Below are 22018 nucleotides of genomic sequence, written 5' to 3'. Positions count from 1 at the left end.
AATGCGGCTGAACCCAAGTCTACGATTCATCAGGAAAGCAGCATAGAAAGACATTTCTGTCCCCACTCTTTGCTCATTCAGAACATCTCACACACAAGCACACACACAAATGAATCAGAACATTGTGGGGTTTTTAAAAGCAGAACACAGGTTTATTTACAATCAAGTTCTTATGGGCAGCTGAATAAATAAAAAGTTTGCCCTGTATACTCTAATTCCCCTCGACAGAAGGTGCCTGAGCAAAAGGCTAGGTTAGTGAGACGCCTGTTACAGCAGCTGCCCACTAACCCAGCCCCTCCAAAGAACACACTTCCTTAGTAAAACACAATCAGGAGAGAAGAAAATAAAGTGCAAATAAAAAGGCAATAAAACGCTGGTGGCTTGTCTTGAGGCCCAGACGATGTGGATAGGTTTAGCTGGATAAAGTCACCAGGTAGCTCACACCCAGCCACACTGTGGTTTTGGATGCTTTAACAGGGACAGAGCCAAGACGCTGCTCCATAGCAGAGAGAGGGCTCCAGCGCAGACGGGAATATTGCACATGTGCTCAAGAAGGAGAAAAGAGGCCTGGAATTGCCAGCACCAAAACAATGGAATTGAGATTTAACCCCGCTGCTCCCCTGTGTTCTACTGACAGCCTCCAGGACAGGACGGATGAACAGAAGAAGGGACCAAACATCTCTGTTCTGGTACTGAAGTCACAGTATGACTACATTCCTTAGCACAGCAGCACGGCAGAAGCTCAACTTCTCTCATCACACCCACTAACCCAATTGCCTGTGGAGTAAAAAGATTTAAGATCTCCTATTTTGTGGTACCCCAGCTGTTGAGGGGCATTTTAACAAAAGGGTGCTTAAGTCCTGAAGAACAGTCTCCTTAAAATCAGATAAAACTGATAGGAGTTTGCATGACAGCACTGGAGAACCTGTGTCAGAATCAGAGCAGCTCTGAATTGAGCTGATAACTCAAAGGCAGAGCTGCCAGAGCTACTGGAGACGCTACCAAAGCTTCCCAACACTTCAGCCTGCCTAGGACCCATCCCCATTTCAGGATCTTCTCACCCCACACCTGAACTAGGCCACAAAAATGGAACACAGGAGACAGGACATGTATTAAGCCAGCATACAGAGTAACTTCTTTCCAACATTTCCAACTCAGAAGTGCTGTAGGTACATTTGTGTGATAGAGTATTTGGCACAGCTGTCTGGTGAGGAATCCCGCTAGTATCTTCAGCTCCACTTGGTGCATAGCTACTGCACGTAAAGGCATGACTAAGTAGCATTCTCCATCCAGAACAGCTAATCCCTTGCCAAGTCCGAGTGCCACAGTGTGGTTACAGCCATAAGAAGTCTCTGACTCAGGCTCCTTCTCCACTGCTTTGGAACTTTCCTCTGGAAAGCAAAGCCCACGCACGTGTCAATATCCCCGTTCCGGATGGATCTGGGCTCGGGTCTCCATTCTGCTTGGCCACGGACCAGCACCGCCATACACAGAGGCGCCGGACGCTCTGCCCTCCACCCTCCGTCCAGTCAAAATTCAGCCCACAGGACAGCCTTGTTTCCTTTGTCCACACTGACCACATGGGCACCTGCTGGTGACCACGCGACTGCATTGATAGAAGAACTGAAAGGGAAGCCAGGTATAAGTTTAAAACAAACAAACCAAAAGCTAATTCCACAACAGCACTTAACAAGGGAATGAAATATTCTAGTACCCTGACTACAAAAGAACAAGCACTTTTGTTCTCAACTCTCAGGATAGTCCTGCTTTCAATAGCCTAACAGGGATACTGTTTTTTCCAGAATGTGTTAAATGTACTTTATTAGAATCATATGTCAATTTAAGAAGTTGAACAATAACAAACCTAACCTTAGGTCAATCTTGAGAATACTGACAAGAATTCACAAAGAATCTGAATTAAAATTCTTGCACACCAATGTGAACAGTAAAGCTGTATGACTACAGTTCTTTCATCGCTCATCAAGGTTCACAACCTAGGTCCCTGCTTCAGATTAAATGGCCAGCTTCCCCTCACCTGTGATGCTTTGCAAGAGTCCTCTCCAATTTCCCAGTGAGCACATTCCAAATGTAGAGGGCCCCGTCAGCTGAACCAGCAGCCACGTAGTTACCATCAGGGCTACGAGGTCAGAGGAGTAGAACGCACAAAACATTTTCTTCAAGTCAGCAATTTATAAGTACAAATCATCATTTCACGTTCAACTTCCTAAGCAAGCAACTTGGTATTGTGTATTCTTTAAAAAACTGTGTTAGCATCTGCTAAGAGCAAAAGAACTTATAAATCAGAAAGCCTCCAAGAAAGTTGATCAAGACGTACAGATACACTGTCTTGAATAAGAGGTAGCCTTGAGCAAATAACAAATTCTGTCCAAAGTTTTTCTAGCTGTAAATGGAGACAATACAGCCAAACATGATGAATCTCTCACTTGCTGGGGATCAGATTTAAACAGAGGATATCTTCCTTATATCTGACCTTACCTGAACACAACTCTCGTCCAGTCAGAGCCACATTTGAACCCTTGGGCACTGAAAAGTTAAAATCAGATAACTGTAACATCATTTTTACGAAGATGGTTCAGAATAACCTCCAGTACCCCTTTATCACAATTCCTGTTTCTCATACACAAAAAAATCATGTCTGAAGTAGTTCTTTCCGTTACCTTTCCCATCTACCTCCTTTATAGAGGCAAATGAAAAGACACACCATAACAGAGCTTTGCTGTTAGACTGCAGAGAACTTTGCTACCAATGTGGGATTCATAAAAAGATAGGGGACAAAGCAGTCCATAGAAATGTTGAAAAAATCCGATATTGAGAGCAATCAGCAACCAGAGGTTTGAAATTCCAAGTGTTCTTGAGGGGAGCACGCTCACCTGAATGTTTGCTTGACAGCACCAACCCGCAGATCAATGATCTTTAGTAGATCATCACGGGAACAGGTCAGCAGCTCTGTTCGCTCGGAGTTCAGGTCCAGAGCTGTGATCCTCCCAAGCAGCTCCAGTTCTTTTACTATGCTTTCGGTCCTAAGACAAGATGGGAAGAAAAAAGAAAACAGTAAACCAGAGTCCAGAAGCCAAACCATTGCATCAAAACGTTGACTTATCTTAATGTGAAAGAGGAAGAGAAAGAATTACTGGCTTATTCTCACATTTTGAGTTTTTCCCCAGCAAGATCCCACTTTGTGGGCAACAATACCAGCCAACAGCCAGACCCTATTTTCCTCACAACTCCACCCACTGAAAAACTAAATAACGTCTAGAGAGGCAAGTATTGACCAGCACAAAATATCTGCAATGAAGCAGACTGCCTTTCCAGGAAAAAAAGGCATCCTAAAAAAATCCCAACCCCACAAAAAAAAAAAAAACACAGTAATAAGAGCAGTAACAAATGGTTCTTTCACTAGCTTTCTAAAACTCAGACTAGTCTCTCCAGCTTCCACGCTCAGGAAGAAGAGTGGCCTAGCAGCTTACACTTGGACAACAATTCTAGAGCTATTGCTGCAGTGTAAGCACTCTCAACTTTTACCTGATGTCCCAGAAACGAATTTTCTTATCGAAATGTCCACTCATTACACATTGCTCGGTACATACGATGTCATTGCAGCTAGATCCTGCAAACACTGTTTTTATACCTAAAAAGGATAAATCAGATCTGATGAAAACAGAGTCAGAAAATAATCACTATACACACACGTAACATAGCAGCTACACAGAGCAGTGCCCACAGAGCATCACAGGGCAGTCAAACTATCTTAGAATAATCCTGACTTAAGTCTTCAGCAACCTCTTTGCCCTTTTCAATCTCCTTTGCTGTATCTAAAATCCCTTTAAATGCTCCCAGGACAGCTGCTTTACTTCCACTTCCTATTTAGCTAGCTATAATTTGCTACCGCTAAAGAACGTGAAACTGTCAACATGACCTATGTTTGGGGTATGTATTAGGGTAGCCTTGTATCCCGATTCTTCTCTCGTTCAAGCAAGTTCAAGAGCCATCAGTAGAAGAGCAGATTAGGAAATAAAGTGTTTCTCACGAAGAAAAATCTGAATCTGAGCAACTCCTTCATTTGATACGTTCTGACACATTTCCAAGAGATATTTCCATATACCTCAGGGTTAATAAAATAAACAACTGAGTTGGCTCCAAGTGGAAGCCTTTTTAGTGGAAGACTAAAATACCCACTCCATAGATTGATAAACAAAGAAAGCTCACAGAACACAGCTGCTCTTAATATAATAGCATTAACAGTGCTTCCTGTATACATGATTTCTTATTCTTATTTTAGGTAACAAGCAGAAAGAATCTGATTACTGGAATAACAACAGAATGTAGCATGGCTGCTGGTTTTTGCTTTTTTAGACTAAGAAGAAGATGAAATTATCTGGTTTATGGCAGACTTCCATTTACATCCACTAGAAACAGAGAACGTGGATGAAAAGTTAGGCTTCCTTACAAACTTTGCTGCGGAGGTCCCAGAGCTTGAGGGTCCGGTCATGACTTCCCGAAACAATGCGTGCATTGTCCAGCAAGAACTTGGCTGACAGAACTTTACCGCTGTGACCTGTCAGAGTGTGCTGAGGAAAAGAGATTTACACAGTAAAAGCGCACAGTTCCACTTGCTCGTTTTCTCATAGGTTACCAATTCTATACAACAACATCACAACCTTAAGTCACGATTTTCATGTCTACTGCATTGCATGAAAAAAAAAGATCTATATATAAACAGCGATCAACACTGAGTAGGAATGTTAAGTACCGCAGAGCTCAGCCTGAAGTTTTGAGACACAGGTCACCCGTGGCTGCAATTTCTTTAGCTATCCAGGGAACCTGTGAGCTCTCCTTCACAACACCCCATTACACCCTAGTTTCATGGGTAGATGGCAACTGCAGCACAGCCTTGCATGAGAAATGAGGAGAAGGGATTACTGAAGAGGGAAATGGTGTTTTCAGGTTTTTATAATGAGATCCTCTCAAGGATACGGCAGGATATCTAGTCTCATCTGTTGTTACATTCTCAAACCTGAAAGCTAAGACAACCAAAGATTTTAGAAAAACTCCCTCCAGCAGTTTCTGTAACTGCCTTTGTTTTCACCCAGTGCAGGGGAAGGCTCTCTGGGGCTAAGAGGAACATGAACTGCATTCACTTCAAATTGCTGAATATTTACATGCCAAATCACAAAACAAATAATGAGCGACTGAAGTAAGACCTTTGGGGAAAAAAAACACAAGAGAAATCTCTGGTATATAATCAAATTTTTTTTTTTTTTTGAAATACTCAAAGGACTGTCAAATTACACGAAGCAATCTGGGATGGGAAATACAGAAGAACAAACCTGAGAAGAGAAAGGAATGTGAGCAAAGCTTGATAAAAAACACACAAAAAACAATTAAATCCACAACAAACTCTGAAGCAATGCATCATCCCGTAAAGACCACGTGGTCTCAAGAAAGGACACATTTCAGAAAGGAAGATCTGCATCTCTTTTCTGCTGTTGATGCACAGTCATTACATATACTTATTTGCATTTAAATACTGAATTTGTGGCAAAGTTTACCATGATTTCAGCTTCACTGCCTCCTGCTCACGTGCAAGGCATGACAAATCCATACCACATACTTGAAACAATGCAGTATTTTATCTCAGCGCTAGCAAATGAGCAGTGAATGCACTAGTCACCAAGACTACCAGAAAAATTACAGGGCGATATTGTGAAGCTAGATAGATGCTTGTGGGGATTACTCATCGCAAAGAAGTTAGTTATCGCTAGCCTGCTAAACTTTTACTCACAATAACTCACAACCAACTGTAGAATTTGCAGCCAAAGAAAAGCTGCAAAAGAACCTGATGCATTCGTCACTTCCATAAACAAGGCCTGACTTCCCCAGACTGGGAACTACCCAGTGGATTACAATGCAGCTGTAGGTTATAATTCACATGTGACGTACCAGAAGATTCAAATCAAAGTAGCAGCTTCCTAAAATAAAAAGTTGAGGAAAAGTGTACATAGGAATGGTAACAAACAAAGCCTTATGGAAAGCTGAAAAGAGATTTTTTTTTTTTATGGTCAGTCACAAGTAAACCCTTCTTTAAACATGAGCTAAACTGTTGGATAAGAATGTGAGTACGAAGAAGGAATCTTTCAAAAGATATTGAGAATAAATTCAAGCACCTTTAGGCTTGCTGCCTTTAACAGCTAGGCCAAGGACTCAAGAATACTGCCTCGACTTCCACAAAAACAAACCCCTTTCCTGCACCCCCTTCTTCAGCAGCTCTCTCCTTAGACTGAAGCTAAAATATTTAAGTAGCTCTTCAAGAACAATAAGAAGCATTTAAGTTTCCACATAGAGGGATGTAAAGTTTCATATTAAGTAAATACGTGGTTACACAGAGACCAATACTTTATTTTAGGTCTTGCTGCAAAGATTTTTTAATTAAAGAGAAATAAAGATCTGTTTAACAAAAAGAATTGTTGAAAGTGTCTGTAAGTGTCCAGCTTTCAAAACTATACTGGCCCCCTTAGACACAAAACTGGAAATACAGGACAAAAACATCCTGAGCTCTTTGACTTCTTCAAGAGACTCACCCGTAATCGATTGTCATCAACCGTCCAGATTCTGCTGGCAAAGTCATTTGAAGCTGCCAGGAGGTAAGAACCCTGCGAATACAAGATTAATTTAAAACTACTGCTGCTAGTCAATATGGAAACGAAAAGTATTAAGTATTTCCAATAAGTCATTAGAGCCGTATTAGTGCTATATTGCCAAGGGGAAAAAAAAAAAAAGAACAAAAACCTAATAAGCACATAACCAGCAAGGAAAGCTAGCGTGACAACTTTCTAGAACGCCGTAGCTTTTTCTTCTCACCAAACAGTGACAGCGAATTGTGGAATCATGACTACAGATGAAAGGAGTTAACAATAACCAGACCAGAAAGTACTTTCTCCTTCTTCTGCCCCCAGCTGCTGCAGTGAGGAACTGAATTCTAGTTCACCCTTATCTATTCTTTTTGCCGTCATGTTGTACAGGGAAGAACCCTCCCAATAGCAGCATTCCTCAGAGGAGAACTGGCCCAATTCTTGCCATTTTCATTACAACTCTAACATATTAAGATTCCAAGAACTACATCCATTCAAGGACAGACAGGTAGATTTGTGCATGGCTTTATGCTTAGGGCTTTCAAGTCATCCCAGATGAAAAGTGCTCACTGCGAGATTCACACTTATACTCCTGAGAAACTCAAAGACTTCTGTGAGGCAAAAAACAAGTCCTTAAAGTCCATCAGCATCTCACCTCAGGCAGCTCTCACCTCAAATGTGTTCCACCTTAAACAAATAAAAATCAGAACTAACTTATCATGCAGATTAACCACCCCAGCAAATCTCTAATGAGCTAGTTAACATCCGAAGGAAAAATGCTATGGATGTGTGTCAGTAAAGTTCAGCACAGAGAATCACCAAATTGATGAAATTACTTCAGCTTTGGTCTAGTCTCTATGTGTTGTGTTATGGAAGCAGCCCTGGCAGAAGAGACAGATCCTATGTCCAGATGTAACAATCCAAGACCTCAAACTCCTTCAAGTAGGTCTGTTGGATGCTGATCACAATCCTATCTGCAATACTTTAGGTTAACAAGAACCGAGCATACCATGAGCTGTCAGCAAACATGCTGCCAGTCACACCAGTATTGTGGTGTGACTGTATTCTGGTGAGAAACTGCTGGGAGAAAAGGTAATGGAAGTGCAAGTCTCAAGACAATGAGAGCTTTTGCTATTCGTCACAGACCTCAGCAAAGCACCCGTTAAAATAAAAGCTTCACAGAAGTAAAGCCTCAGTGCTATTTGCTGCTTTTGTGCTGTTATGTCACCTTTAGTGGAAAGACTGATTCCATGTTACACAAAGCCTAAAGCATTTTATCAAAGTAGCCCATAAAAGCTGATGTCTGAGCTGCATCTGAGTTGCAAAGCCAAGTTCAGAATTACACAGACTGCAGCTTATCTCTTGTATAATTTTGGACCATTTGCAGTTAACTCTTCGTAAGTGTTAATTCATACCTTAACTAACTTCTCAAAGCATCAGAACGCTGGTAGCAGAGCACAACATGAATTTCTTAATTTATACCCAATTACAAACAGTGGATATCACAGATACTCACAGCACTATCAAATTCTATGCTTGTAATCCCAGCATTACTACCAGAGAGGGAACCTTTGGGCTCACATCTATCTGCACAGAGAAAGACAAACAAAACTTAAGCAATGGATTAGAACAGAAGCTGACACAAAGTGAACTATAACATGAGTTTATTTAATACCCCACAATACCCCACAGTGAAAACGTTTACCTCCCAGGACTTCCCAAAGCTTAACCCTCCGGTCCATGCCTCCTGTTGCTAGTAACCGGGAGCCAGGGCTGAACTGCACTGCATTCACCTCCCCATCGTGTGCATCCTGAGGAGCAGGAGGAACAGAACAACCACCCAAAGTGGAGTTAGCATAGACCCAAAGCCCACGGATTAGAAAGCTATAGAACTTAAAGGCAATACAGAACTACAGTGGTAAATCTTCCAGCAGCACATCGGAAATAAAGCCATGGGCTGAAACTATGGTTGATGGCATACAAACAGAGCAAAAAGGCTGTTTCTTATCTAAAGAAATCAAGAGCCTATGAAGGAAAATACAAGCAAAGGCTTAATCCTGACAATAAACTACCAGAAGCCTTACAATGCTTTGTAAGTTCAGTCTTCGTAAATTACAGCTTTTATTTTCAGTTATAACAGAAAAAAAATAAGGAAAGGAGAGAGAACATGAACTGGTGACATGTCACAGAAGGAAATTAACTTTTTATTTCTTCACCTAGAGCCAGCAACGGAATATGATCCAGCCAGTTTATGCAACCACAGGACACAAGTCAGGCTTGAGTTTGGAAAGTCTGCTTGAAGACACCATAACAAATTAAGTGCATTCATGCACTGTATTGGAGATACTGCAGCCTTGTATTGCAATTAAATAATAACAGCATGGTTGTGACTTGGAACAGCACTTCGCTCACAGGGAACTTGGGTTTAAGCCGTGGCTCCTATTAACAGGCGCAGCGTTAAAAGCACTTTTTAAAGCTTTTGCACAGCTTGATGTTTTGAAGCTTGGTTTGGCCACTTAATAGTGATTCTTAACCTTCAACAGGAATGGTAATTTTAGTATCAAAATCCTTTTTTTACCCGACAATTTTACAGTCTTACAGTACTTACCCCTTTTCTTCCCCCACAATATTAATACCATGTTCTTCACTCATTTGCTGTACTTCTATTTTTTATTTTTTAAAGAACTGTCGGTAAGTGTTCTTGTGAAATCAGTTTTCTGGAAACTTTTTTTCTCCTGGAACTTGTTGCTTCAACTTGTTCTGTCAGCTCATATTTAGTGGTCATCACAGTTCAAAAGCCTGGTCTTTCTAGAAGTGCAGAAGAGCCATTCTGAACAAAATTAGTCAAAATTCTTGCTCAGAAATGACATCCCACAATGCTGGCTGAAGTGACAACCTCCTCCTCCCTACCAAGCCTTTTCTGCTTCTCTCTCTCCAAATATGAGCCCTCATCACTCCTTGAAATCCAAGACTCTCGACATCTGCCAAACGTCTGACAGACTCCTTCCATTCATTTTCAGAATGCTCTGCACTGCTCTATTGGACCTAGACATGTCCTCATACTCCACCTGGGCTCCAAAAACAGGAACTAAAATGTAACACAGATCATCTCCAGGAGGAACATATGGGTTGTCATGGAATGAGGAAGCAGTTTTTCCTTTCAATATCTCTCTGCTAACCAAGCATCACCTCCATCCTGCCAGTCTGACAGACTTACCACTGCGACTGCTTCTATCCCTGCTGCAACAATAGGGAATTAGAACAGGGCAGCATTTGCCATGTTGCCAAGATTAAGGGTCAGCAGAGTTTACTGTGGCTTGCCCCCTCACACTGTGCTGCTCTAGAAGTTCAGACGGTGTTACAGAAGATTCAGAGAAAGGTACAAACAGCCTCTCACATGGGTCTTGAACACCTCATACACGTATATGACAAAATTACTTAGGATTTTCATTTATTAATCAACTCCACTTGCTGTACATAGCCAGAGGAGGAGAGAGGCTTTATCACATACCATAGTCAGGAACGCCTCCTGTGAAGCTCCCTACTCAAGCCAGCTCCACACTGTCACATAGGTTATGGCCCTATTCTCACCATCAGGTAACACAGCTACCACTCCCTCCACCACACAACTTCCACTAGAGAAGGAAACAGAGCAGGCCAGCAGCACACAAGCCTCCATGCTGCTGTGAACTCTATCTATATGGCCACTCCATTTTTCTGAATGGAGAAAAAAAAATCAAGTAATTTCATATCTATGGTAGCATTGGAAAAAGCTTTTGATGGACCGCCTGAGAAAACTCAAGAGGAATGTCCAAACAACTATTTTACAAGACGATCCACCACAGTATCTTTCATTTCATTCAGAAGACAACACCCATCATGGAAATTTAAGTTTGGCCTCGTGAGGCCACAGCAATGCATAAAGGAGGTCTCAGCTTGAAAACTTTAGATCACACACAACCAATGAAGACACCCCACTACCACAAGCTCCTCTTAACCACGTCTGTTGGATGACATTCAGTGCCACAACCCCTTCACTGTGGAGAACTGGAACTGAATTAATCCCAAACTGTCAGCAGTCTCTTCCTCAGTCATAGCTCTACTACGGCATGACAGAACAAGGACTGCTGGGAGCCGAGACGGTAATGGGGTGTAACTCCCCTGTGCCATCAGACCTTTTACTAGTCATCATCGACCTCAGCAAAACAGACATCAGGGACATGTGGAACAGAACCACACCTGGGAACGTAAAGGTTCTGAGAAGCTTTTGGGCTAAAAATTAAATAGGCTGAACTACGCTACAAAATCAAGAATTCCTTCTCGTTTGGCCATGTCAATGGAAGCAGTTTCAGGAGATCAATGTCCAGGATGCAGATAGGATTCACTTCCTCCAAAGACAGTAAAAGGGATGGTAGAAATGGGAATTCCTTCTGTACTTACAAAGACACATATTGCAGTAGTGGGCACTCTCACTTCTTTACTGGCACCCGGATGTGGCTCTGCGCTATCCTGGGGAGCAGGGTACGAGGACAAAGAACGTCTCCTGAGATGAAACAAAGAAATATTTTACAAACAAACTTAATTAACATGGTTTCTCCTGAGTTCATCCAGATCTGTACCTGTCACTTAACTACACTGTACAGGGATAAAAAAATGGGGGGTGGAGTTTTTACTTTCTTTTATCCAGTCTTTCAAAAACATTTATCATACAGCACTACATCCGCTTGTGGCTTTAGATATTTCACAGTATGCCAGATAAGTTACCAGAACTGATTACTGACCTCATCTTGAAGCAGACATCTTTTTCTAATAGCACAGAAACATGGGAGTGATTGCAGCTGAGCTTAGCTGGAGAGACTGCAGCTCTGTCACTGTGTCTAGGGAGACTGAACATCACTGCAGCACTACGTTCCAGGCAGCAAAACACTCCAGTCAAAAGCTCAGGCTGCACCACTTAAGCAAAGACCATCCACCTAATGGAGAGCTTGACTTAGAAGGTCTGGCTCCACTCTGGACACTAAGCACAGAACCCAAAGACTTATTTTCAAAATAACCCTATTAGAGGAGCTAAGTGCAGTGGAAATTAAGAGCAAATCCCACATATTCTCTCCGCAAAGAGGGGCTCATTGCATCTCTAACTGCAGACAGTTTCTAGCCAGGGATATCAATATCTGAAAACTAATCAGGATAATGCAGGTTTGTTCCATGTCAATCCAACGGAATACATTTACATGCTAGACTAAGAGCGGATAATGTTTTTCACCTGGCAGCATCAGAAGATTGATGTCCCAAAAGGGGAGACTCAGACAGACTGGAGGGAAAGGTCAGAGGTCAGCACACGGCAAGATGGAAGAAACAGGAAGTTGAGGAGAACAAAAAAGAAAAAAAGAAAGGCAGAAGCTAGAAGAAAGGCTGAAACTGTTTGTATTCCCTGCATCACCAAGATTTTGGCGTACATTGAAACCAATACATAAAACAAGGAGGTGAAAGTGTTCTAACCTACCCAAAGATATTAGTGATAGAGTCCAGAAGGCCTCCAGCTGGCTGGGAGAGTCGCTTACTGAAGGAGGGGAGGACAGGTTTAAACCTTGTGAATAGCTTCTCCAAATAAAGATCAAGACAAACACAGTTCATAGCACCAAGTCTCTGGAAAGATTCCCTCCCGCACAGACCCAGTCCCAAGTCAGAAAACACCAAAGGCAGGCATCAGTACAAAAGCCACCAAACTACAACTCAGAGCACAGCTGTGAGGGGAGTTTCTTCAACTGCCCTCAGCATCCACTCTGTGAATTACCGATTTTAGATATAACAATTTGCCAAGTATTAAGTTTCAATCAAATTAATCCAGGCTCTCATAATTCCCTCTTACTTTCCACTCATGATTTTAGGAAAAAATGAATTTAATCTAGGTGAAGATAGTTTCAGTATTTCAATAGAATCCCAAAGCCCAGCTGTTTGCAAAGCCATGTTGATACCTTGCACAGTAACAGATAAAATAGAACAGGCACTGTGGTATCCATTTTATTGCCCATTTTAGTTTTAAACCTTTGTTTTTACCATTACCACATTTTCAGACACTAGTTTAGCTTGGTTAAAACAGCAAAGGGAAAACACAACACATCTAGAGCACAGTAACAGAAAACACAGCCTGTAGTGAGTTTCCTACTGGAAAGCAGGAAGTACCTAGGAGGTGGAAATACTGAACTGTGCTCCAGATAAAGGTGAGTAAAAACTAAGTAATATTCCCAACATCATTCCTTTAATTGTTCGAAATCTCTTGTTCTTCCTCAATGACAGGGTACAAAAATCTCTGTGCACAAACCTGGATGCTCGGCTAACAGCTCGCACTGGAGACGTCTCCTCAGCTGTGTCGGAGGTTTCATCCGCAAGCACTTCAATATCATCATCCCTGCTGAAGTAAGAGAAAACACCTCGTTTCCAACCAGCCACACACAGCCTCCCGTAGAAGCCGCCTACTGATGTATGGGAACCGAATGGTTGGTACTGCTTGACCCCAGCCCACATCCAGGTTTACTCAGCTGGGTGACATGGAGGTAGATCAAGACAACAGACACCGATCTAGCCGTCGCTCAGACACTACATTCAACATACACTGTTGGAAAACAAGCACATGCAACATCTAAATTCAGGTTTGTTCTTTCAAACTGCCAATTATACTCCTCAGTGACAGTTTTGCCCCTCTGTATTTACGCTGACAGGCACATTTTGCGGATTCTCTTTACTACAGGCATTGTATCTCAGCCTGCAGTGCTACATATGCTGTAAGGATCCAAGCGAAACTTTGCTACTCTATTAGCTGAAACAATTACCAAACAGCAAAAAATCAGAGTTGTTATTGCGGCCCCAAATATAGTAATACCCTATTTACATTTTTCCCTTTTTTTTTTTGCCTTTTTTTTCCAAAACAAGGTTTTATTAGGTAAGCAAAAGGGCTTAAACTCTCCCTCTTCATCCACAGCAAGTAAGTCCTAATACTTTCTATACTGTAAGCACGAGCATGTTTTGGGTCACCACGTTATTTACACGCCAGTGTATAACTGAAGATAACTGTGAGGTTCCAATTTATGCGCCATAAATTAATCCAGCTAAGCTGTTTAGCGAATGCCAGAAGGTTTTTCTCCCATTAGTTATCACGGGCTCTGACAGCCTAGGATTTTTCCTTCAAGCACTGCTGATTTTGCAGGACAAACTATTTTTAAACATATTGTGTCAACCTGATGACATTTGACTGATCAGGAAGTTTAAATTTGGCATTTAAGTACGAATAAACTAATGCCTGCCATCAGGAAAGACTATCTCAGCTGCAAAAGCGCTGAAGAGGATGAGAACATTTTAAATCTCACATTTCATAAACATAGCTGTGATTGAATTTCTAAGATTTTGGAGGACAGCGTGTATGAGGAGGCTATGGAAAATACCTACCCTGACTGATAGTAGCAGGTTGATATTTCTATAGAACACCCGCACGTTTTGGAGATATTTGTTTTTTAAAATCAAAATCTTAAGATACTAAAATTGTATATAGCAAAAGAACTTCCCATGTTAACTTCACATTTTTGAAGTGAATTTAAACATCACAGCATACTTCTTTAAATGCTGCAGTTTTTCCTTTCAGTAAGCAGCGTATTTATACGGTAAAAACCCTCTAAAATTATGAAATCAAAAGGAAATCAAAAACATCTGTGAAGCAGAGTTTGAATAATTTATAGAAGTATTTTTTTTTTTAAACAGGCTTCTTTCCAACTTCTCAGCATCTCATATCAAATAATTTATGAAACATTGAGACCATCATCACCACAAGAGGAAATAAAATATTCAGGACATTGTGCCATAGGTACCTCTGAGCTCAGCTCTAGGATAGGAAAGTCTCACTTTGGATAAAGGAGAGGAAGAAGCTTAACAGGGAAAGTAGCCACAAAAAATCGCACAGATTTCCTCTCTCTGTACAACCTGGTCTAGCGGGAGGTGTCCTGGCTCATGGCAGGGGGGTTAACAACCTATAACCTTATCAACCTGGCACAAAGCACATATACCACCAATTTCCCATTTCAGTCAGCTGATTAAAGATTATCCAGGAATAAACACGGCAGTGAATATTCACGTGCAGCTGGCTGCTGCAAAGAACAGTAGACTTGAGATGCTTATTTCTGGATTGCCAGGAAAAGTAACACCGCATCTTTCTAAATTTTTTTTTCCTACAGTATAAACCTATTCCAGTATGGAATTGGTCAGCATCTTTTCACCTCAACTCGCACAGCACCTGTTCCAACAGGAAATGCATGAGCACAGCTATTTGTAGTTCACGCACATGAAATGTAGCTCTCTCCAAAGTGTATTGCTCCATGATTACAGAACTATTTGGAAGACCAAGAGCACTACATAACAAATGTTCTCCTGCTGAGATAAGAATACATATTCACTGTATGAACTGTTCTTAGGACTTTGAGTCCAGATATCTCTTTTTAGTCAAAACAGAGTTCCTTCTTCTGGAAATTCAACTAGGGAGAGTTACTGTACATTTTTGACTTTACACCAAAGTTTAAACACCCCTCTGCATCACCAAATTTAGAAATAACACAGATGTAATTTATCATGCATCTGCATAAAACCGAAGCAGGAAGTGATGAAGGAGAGGAACTCCATAAATCAAGACTGCTTACGGTTCAACAGGCAGGGGTTCTTTGGCAGCCTCTGCTAGCTCCTTCTGCAACCTGGCTTGTCGTCTCCTAAGAAGAGGAAAACATGGTTATTTTAAAAAAATCCTTAATCTCATCTCAAAGATTACTGTACACAGTTCTGATTGACTTCCTAAGATTAAAAAAAAAAAATCTGAATATTGCCCCAATTTTATCCTGCTTTTCCAGATACTCAGTGCAGAAGAGGCAGTTTTCCTATTGTGAACAGTCACAGACAATACCGATAGTTGAGCTAGATGGTATGGCAAAGTGCACTTACAGCATACCTTCAGCACATCAGCCCTTTATGACCCATATAATTGCAGATTTGCTCAGACCAAATAATTGCAAGAACTTTAAAGAAAAAAGCTTATGTTAGTTGAAGTAATACAGAACTACCACATAGTATGATATTTGCCTTAGAGCCCTTGGTCTCCAAGTATCGTTAGCTGTTGAACAAGAGGTAACGTGGAAGAAAAATTATTTGCTTTTACACACAGTTTAGTCTCATGGCAACTCCTCCTTTTAACAGGATGCCAAAAAATTGCTTAGGCTAAAAAAGGCTAAAACTAGGAGTATTATCAAGACTCAACACAAACAAAAAGTGCAAGTCTAATACTACAAAAAATGCCAGCGTGATTTATGATCTTTAGTCCATAGTCCATTGTTGCTCAAGAAACAAAAGAACATGTTTTATTCATTTGAAAGACAAATATTTTCAAAAAGCATTTAACTGTACTGGCCAGAGGAAGTAACACAAAGTTCTGGACTCTCACTGCACTGTGCGTAAATCCATAGGTCTCAAGATCAAAGCTGGATGTGGTTTTATTCTATCCACTCCTAACTATTCAAAAGCATATTAGGAAGTAGTTTATCAAAAAGAGATCAATCTCACCTTGAATCCTTTTCATTTTCTGCATTCAAGCGATTGGCTTCTTGTGCTTTCTCTGCCATCCAACGTGAGACCAGCTCCTGGTTATCTTCAGTAGTTTTCCTCAGTTTCTCCTCCAAGGCATTGAAGGTGATCTGGAGAGCATCATATTCATCTTTCAGTGTCTGATTAGCTCGCTCAAGATCTTGTAGTTTGCTACGCAATTCCTGGCACTCTGTCTCCAGTTCAGAGATTTTTTGCAAATACTCCGCAATCCTGAAGGACAACAAAATGTACAAAACAATGAGGATCTCCTTTGGGACCTATACCATCACCTTTGTGCTATTTGCACAATGCACAACAAAGGAGTTTTTAGCCCGTAGGTAAGACTCCTAGAAAATATCTTAACATGAATTACCCAGAGAGAAGTTTGGGTCTCAAACCAACCACACAGAAGTAACTGTTCCTACTCACTTTGCTTCATTCATCTGCATCTCTTTGTCCTTCTGCTGCATTTGGTTATTCAGATCAATTACAGACTGGGCCAACTACGGAGAGAAGAAATTTGCATTACAAAAATGCAGGGTTGCCAGCTAGACAACAAATACTGAGCAGTTCCCACTGAGAGCACAGACCAATCTATCACTAGAAGCACAAAGCATACCTTTCGGGTCTTTCTTGATCTTCTGTACCAATTTGTTTATTGTCCCTATCACACAGGGGATTAGATCAAAGAATCTACTTTTAAAAATGATTTTTCAAAAAGTTATTGTCCTTTGGCATCTCACTCTCTTCCCCCATGTTTCTTCAGTAAAGCCACAAACAATGTATTTACAGAAAAAATAAATAGAAAAAAATCAGAGTAACTAGAAATTGCCAAATTAGCAAACCAACAAGTAAGTATCAACAACCAAGCATCGGTCTTTCAGGTACTCATGGACAGCCATCACTGGAGACGTGCAACTCACATATTGTAAATATGTGTTTCATAAACAGCTTTGCTGCAAACAAAGTTGCTAGGGGAGCCTCTGCAGAGCACAGGAAAACAGAGGGGCAGAGGCCAACGCTAAGGAACTGCTGCTACCAGCTCGCAGCTACCCAGGCAGTGAGCAGCAGAAAGCCCTACAGCACCCAGAGCCTCGGCTGCCTGGGAAGAAGGAAGACTGTTTTGAGAAGGGGGCCTGCCTGGGTAGATGGCTCAGGACACCAGGCTGGGGGGAAAGAAGGAATTTTCAGCGCTTTGACTAGCCAATGCATGCTTCCTGTAGAAAGCTACCTGCTCTTTGAGAAGCTCAGGATTACTGACACTAGAACTTCTCTACAATTCCAGTGAGGTGTCATCAAAGGAGCATGACTTTCCCTGGGTCATTGCCATCTCCCTATAAAAGTCTGAGCAGCATTCAGATACTAGGTCCTCAATTTATTCTCTCCACTGCTGTGGTTTTTACACACCCAACTCTGTTGGTGGAGCCTCTGCATTTTCCCATCCAAAAATTGCACCTTTTCTCACAGGCCCAACTCATAACTGATGGAACTTCTGGGCTCCCTATTGCATTTACATGGCAGAACCAGTGATCCCTTTTCAGTTGAACATCATAGCACTTTGAACCTTTGCTTGTTTTATCCACTCCTACCTATCAGTAGTCCTGCAAAGTGAGAGAGAAATGGAACTACACATAGCCACTTACCCCCCTCACTTACTCTGCTCATTTAAAGTCTTTCCAGTGTAGAACTGGTGGTCATTTGCAGCTCTAAGCTAGATTAATTCCTTCCTCCTCTAATAAATACAGTTAAAAGCACTGATGAAACACAAAACTAAGCAATTCTTAGAAATAATGCTATGCTAACAATGTAATTTCTTATTTCCTGGCAGCCAATTTGAAAGACCAACCATCTCTGATTTATTTTATTCATCAGCATGGGTTGCTTAAAAAGGCTGTACATGAAATGATGAAAAAGCGATGACGAAAGAACTCGGTACAATTAAGGCCATGTTTGTAAAGGGCCACGTTTGAACCATACAAAACACAAGAGGACTTTCTAACCTCGCCACGTTTCTTATGTAGTTCTGTCAGCTCCTCTTGATGCTTTATCTTCAGCTGTGCCAGTTCCTGCAACTGAGCATCATTCCATGTGCCGTCATGTCCTGGACTGCAGTTTGAGAGAGAAAGAAGAGATGTCACCAACTAGAATCCAATTGCTTCCATGCCTTTGCCAGTTGGTCTCAGCACACTATCTCCCTTGGATTTTCTACACTGCCAAGATACAGTTCATCCATAACAAACTAAACCACAGCTAAACTCCACAACAATACAACTCTCACTAACCAAAATGCCTTTATACAGTACTGTAAAATTAAATTTGCTGAGGACTTCATTCAGTTTTTTTGTACGTTCCTAAAATAGAATTGAAACTCAAATGAAAGATAGCTAGTCTTTGCCTGAATTTGCACCAAGGAAAGTAACTTTTAAAAGTACACTCTCCAAATGCTGAAAGAAACAGAAGCGTTTTACCAAATCAAATCTGTTTCGGAGGGTGCTGGTGGACCTTGAAGATGCTCAGTATCCGGAGACAGTATGCCATAGTGGACAGAGCCTCCAGCTAGGGAACAAGTGCCTTGGGTTTTACAGTCCGAGGTGTTGCAAATCACTTCTCTATTGCCCCAACTGTGTTCTAGGCCCTTGTGGTAAGAAGTTTTTTAAAATTATTGTTTTTGTGTTTGAATACATGCCAACCCCCCCCCCAAGAGCTATGATTGTAAAGGTGATCACTCGCATCTTTGAGAACAGAGACATAAGTTAGCTTTTTAAAAGCACATGCACACATACGTATCACACCTGCACAGAGACTCTGAGCAGCTGTATTTTAAATTATAGTTTTTCAATAAAATAATTTCACTCCTATAATTGCAAGGAAATTGCAAGCATCTATTTCTGCAGTCATTCTACGTGACAGCAACCCAGAGGATAGTAGATGATGATTCAGAAGCTGGAAGGCCCCACAGTGGCATCATTAACTTAGTGGTCTTCTCAAAACAAACAAAAAACACCTCGCTGAACCCTGAACCAATGCTGTAATAGAAGACACTGCACTTCTAGAAAACCGTTGTCTGAACAGGTAACAGGCTAACTCCTGTGGTGATATCCAACAGGTCCTATAATTCTGGCCGTGCATAAATCTATAGCCAGAACTAGATACTCCTTCTTTCTGTTATGGTAATTAAAGGCATTTTTCTTCAACTAATTTAGTATTAGGAATTCAGTTTGAACGAACTGTCGTATTCCAAGGGCAGTATCAGAATTCTGCTTAGTATTTAGTTTGAAGACACTGTTCATTTCTTCTTATTCTCTTCTACTCTCAGTCTCATCTTTTGGAATAGGTGTTCAATCAGGATCTGATTCCCATAAACTACAGTTGGTTCCAGACAACTACAGTCATCAGAAAGCTCCTAAGAACAGTCACAAAGGTGTTAACTCCAGCTTGCTGGCCAAACACTGAAGTTCTGCCCACAATTCCTGGAGAATGAGTTGTACTTTCCTTACCAGTGGTAGCAGTACACAACAGACATATTTATTTGCTTTTCATCCCAATGAGACACACATACAGCATTGTGTCATACAGCAAAAAAAACCTTCAGATGCAGCAATTCTTATGGAAGCAGGTAACTTTGAGCTAACTGAAGAGAACCCAGTAGTCCTTACGTGCTGGAATCTGCGTGTTCTCCAGACAACAGAGACGCTGCTAGCATACTGGTTTGCAGTGGATTCAGGTGCCAACAGAATAAACAGCATGACTGCTGCCTGCAGCACTAGTGTTATTTCCACATTAGAAAGGAAGTTTCCTGATAAAATCCTGCTAAAAGCAGGCAGATCATGTGTTTTCTTTTTTTTAAGCGTAAGACGATTGCTTAGGACTGACATTTCACAATCATGCATTTCTCCACTGCCCACTCTACACAGTAACACAGCCTCCAGACTGAAACTAAGACAATGGTCTCTCTCTGCAATGCTTTTAAGATTGGACAGTTTCAAGAGTCAGGTCATATTCATTATGTATTAACAGCGGGCAAACACAGGAGAAGTAAGAGCTCAAAATGGTCCATTTCCATACTTGGAATTCATGGTAAATTACTTTCTGTCTAAAACATGATCAAATCTTTCTCCACCACATAATGTAAAAGTACTGTAACTTTATCACATTTAGAGTTTTAGCTTATTTTTTAGTTCAACCTGTTTTTCACTTTATTTAACTCCAAGTTACTGTAATAACCTATAAGTTGTCTGTACAATGCGTCAATCAGTGGTTCGGGTTACAACACGCAGGACAGACAGCTGACTGACACAAAAGAAGTTTTAAATACCTGATCTCATGTCTGCTCTGCATGTCGTACTTTTCAGCTTGCAGCTTATCAGCAAGCACTGCGTGAAGGTCCGACTTCTCTAGTAGCTTGTTATCTGAAAGGACAATAAGAAAATAACCAAAGAGCAAAACCAGATTCCCACCCTGTTCTTTTCACCAGCTAAAACTTAGTATCTTTAATTATTCGGACATGACAAAACATTACGTAAGTCTATACCACACTAACGAGCACTCCTCTTTGATGTCAGCAGGCTAAGGCAGTATTCAACAACAGCTCCAAGAATTCCTCCTTAGTTCAGATGCTGTGAGGGACTGGATCTATGAAAGTTTGGTAGGGAGACTGCTATTACTTAAGTGTATTGATATCTGATTAAATGCAAGAAGTTCAAAGTTCAACCTCTTTATAGTCCCTTATCTGACAGCAATGAAGAAAAGAGCCCTGCCAGAGAAGTGAGCCCTGGTCACACTCAGCACTGCACACAGTCCTGCTGAGCTCTGTTTGCTTCTCCCCATAACAAAAAGCACCTCTGCGTGTGATCCAGCAGCTGCCCGGTGACCCCTCCGCTTCCCCTCGCCCTGCTGCAGCTGGGGCAGATGGATGGGCCAGGAAGAGCTGGATGGGAACCTGCCCCCGGGCCGCCCCGAGTCCTACAAAGGCTCACGAACATGGGCAGCAGCGCGACTGTTCGCGAATCCACAACCCCTGAGGTGGAACCACGCAGACAATTTGAAGACAATCCTCACGCACAGAATAAAACTGGCTTAGTGGGCGAGGGGGCTGGGAGAAGCAACTACTTATTCTGCCAGGAAAGCCAACAAACCAAACTGAGCAACTTCCCTCGCTCTAAGAAGCGACCCGCAGCCACTCCTCTGACAAAGCGACGAGCGAGGCCCCGAGGTCCCCACCGCGGCTCTCTGCCCCCTCTCCCCGGAGCGGCCGGGACGCGGCGGCCCGCTTACACTGCCCGATGATCTCCTCGAAGGCCTGCCGCTGCAGCCGGTCCCGCCGCCGCAGCTCGGCCGCGATGTGCCGCTTCCAGGGGGGGAAGCCGGCGGCGCGCAGCCCCGACGCCATCTCCGCGGGGGGCAGCGGCGAGCGGCAGCACCGGGGAGACGCCGGAGCTGGGTCCGGCCCGCGGCGGGATGGGACCCCTCTCAGAACCGAGGCTCCCCCGGCGCGGCCCGCAGCCGCCGCCCCACGCCCGCCATGGCGCCGCGGCCAAGCTCCGTCAGGGGCCCTCGCACCGCAGCGGCGCGCCGCAACGGCGACAGAGGCTGCCCTCGCCGCCGCCTAGCGCCGCCCCCGCACCGCCAGCCCTCCCCTCCGCGGGCAGCGCCGCTCGGCGCTCGGCAAGCACGGAGCCAGCCCCGCCGCCGCCACCACCATCACCACCATCGCCGCCACCGCCCGGCGGGTGGGCGCCCTGCTGAGGAGAGGGGGC

At 42.5% G+C, this 22018-nt stretch overlaps 1 protein-coding gene across 7 annotated transcripts; it reads right to left on the bottom strand.

Moving 5' to 3' along the window:
* Nucleotides 1–130: 130 nt before the first annotated feature.
* Nucleotides 131–21825, bottom strand: ATG16L1 (autophagy related 16 like 1). 7 transcript variants are annotated; one of them, XM_080605088.1, is made up of 19 exons: nt 21537–21667; nt 20794–20894; nt 20578–20671; nt 18263–18368; nt 16692–16765; nt 16242–16493; nt 15332–15397; nt 12973–13062; nt 12154–12210; nt 11091–11193; nt 8356–8461; nt 8167–8237; nt 6600–6671; nt 4469–4589; nt 3544–3649; nt 2892–3041; nt 2497–2544; nt 2036–2137; nt 131–1623 (listed from the first exon to the last, which is right to left on the bottom strand). In XM_080605088.1, the coding sequence occupies exons 3-19, from the start codon at nt 20598–20600 to the stop codon at nt 1530–1532; spliced, it is 1641 nt and encodes a 546-aa protein (XP_080461214.1). In that variant the 5' UTR covers nt 20601–20671; nt 20794–20894; nt 21537–21667; the 3' UTR covers nt 131–1529. The 7 variants fall into 7 exon arrangements, with proteins under 7 accessions (XP_080461214.1, XP_080461215.1, XP_080461210.1 ...); XM_080605089.1 differs by having other exon boundaries at nt 20803–20894; XM_080605084.1 differs by lacking the exon at nt 20794–20894 and having other exon boundaries at nt 21537–21825.
* Nucleotides 21826–22018: the final 193 nt, after the last annotated feature.

Source organism: Anser brachyrhynchus, assembly GCF_964034855.1.
Source record: "Anser brachyrhynchus genome assembly, chromosome: 9".
Classification (NCBI taxonomy): Eukaryota; Metazoa; Chordata; class Aves; order Anseriformes; family Anatidae; genus Anser; species Anser brachyrhynchus.
The sequence above is the reverse complement of the archived record's forward strand: the minus strand, read 5'-3'. Positions and strand labels throughout refer to the sequence as shown.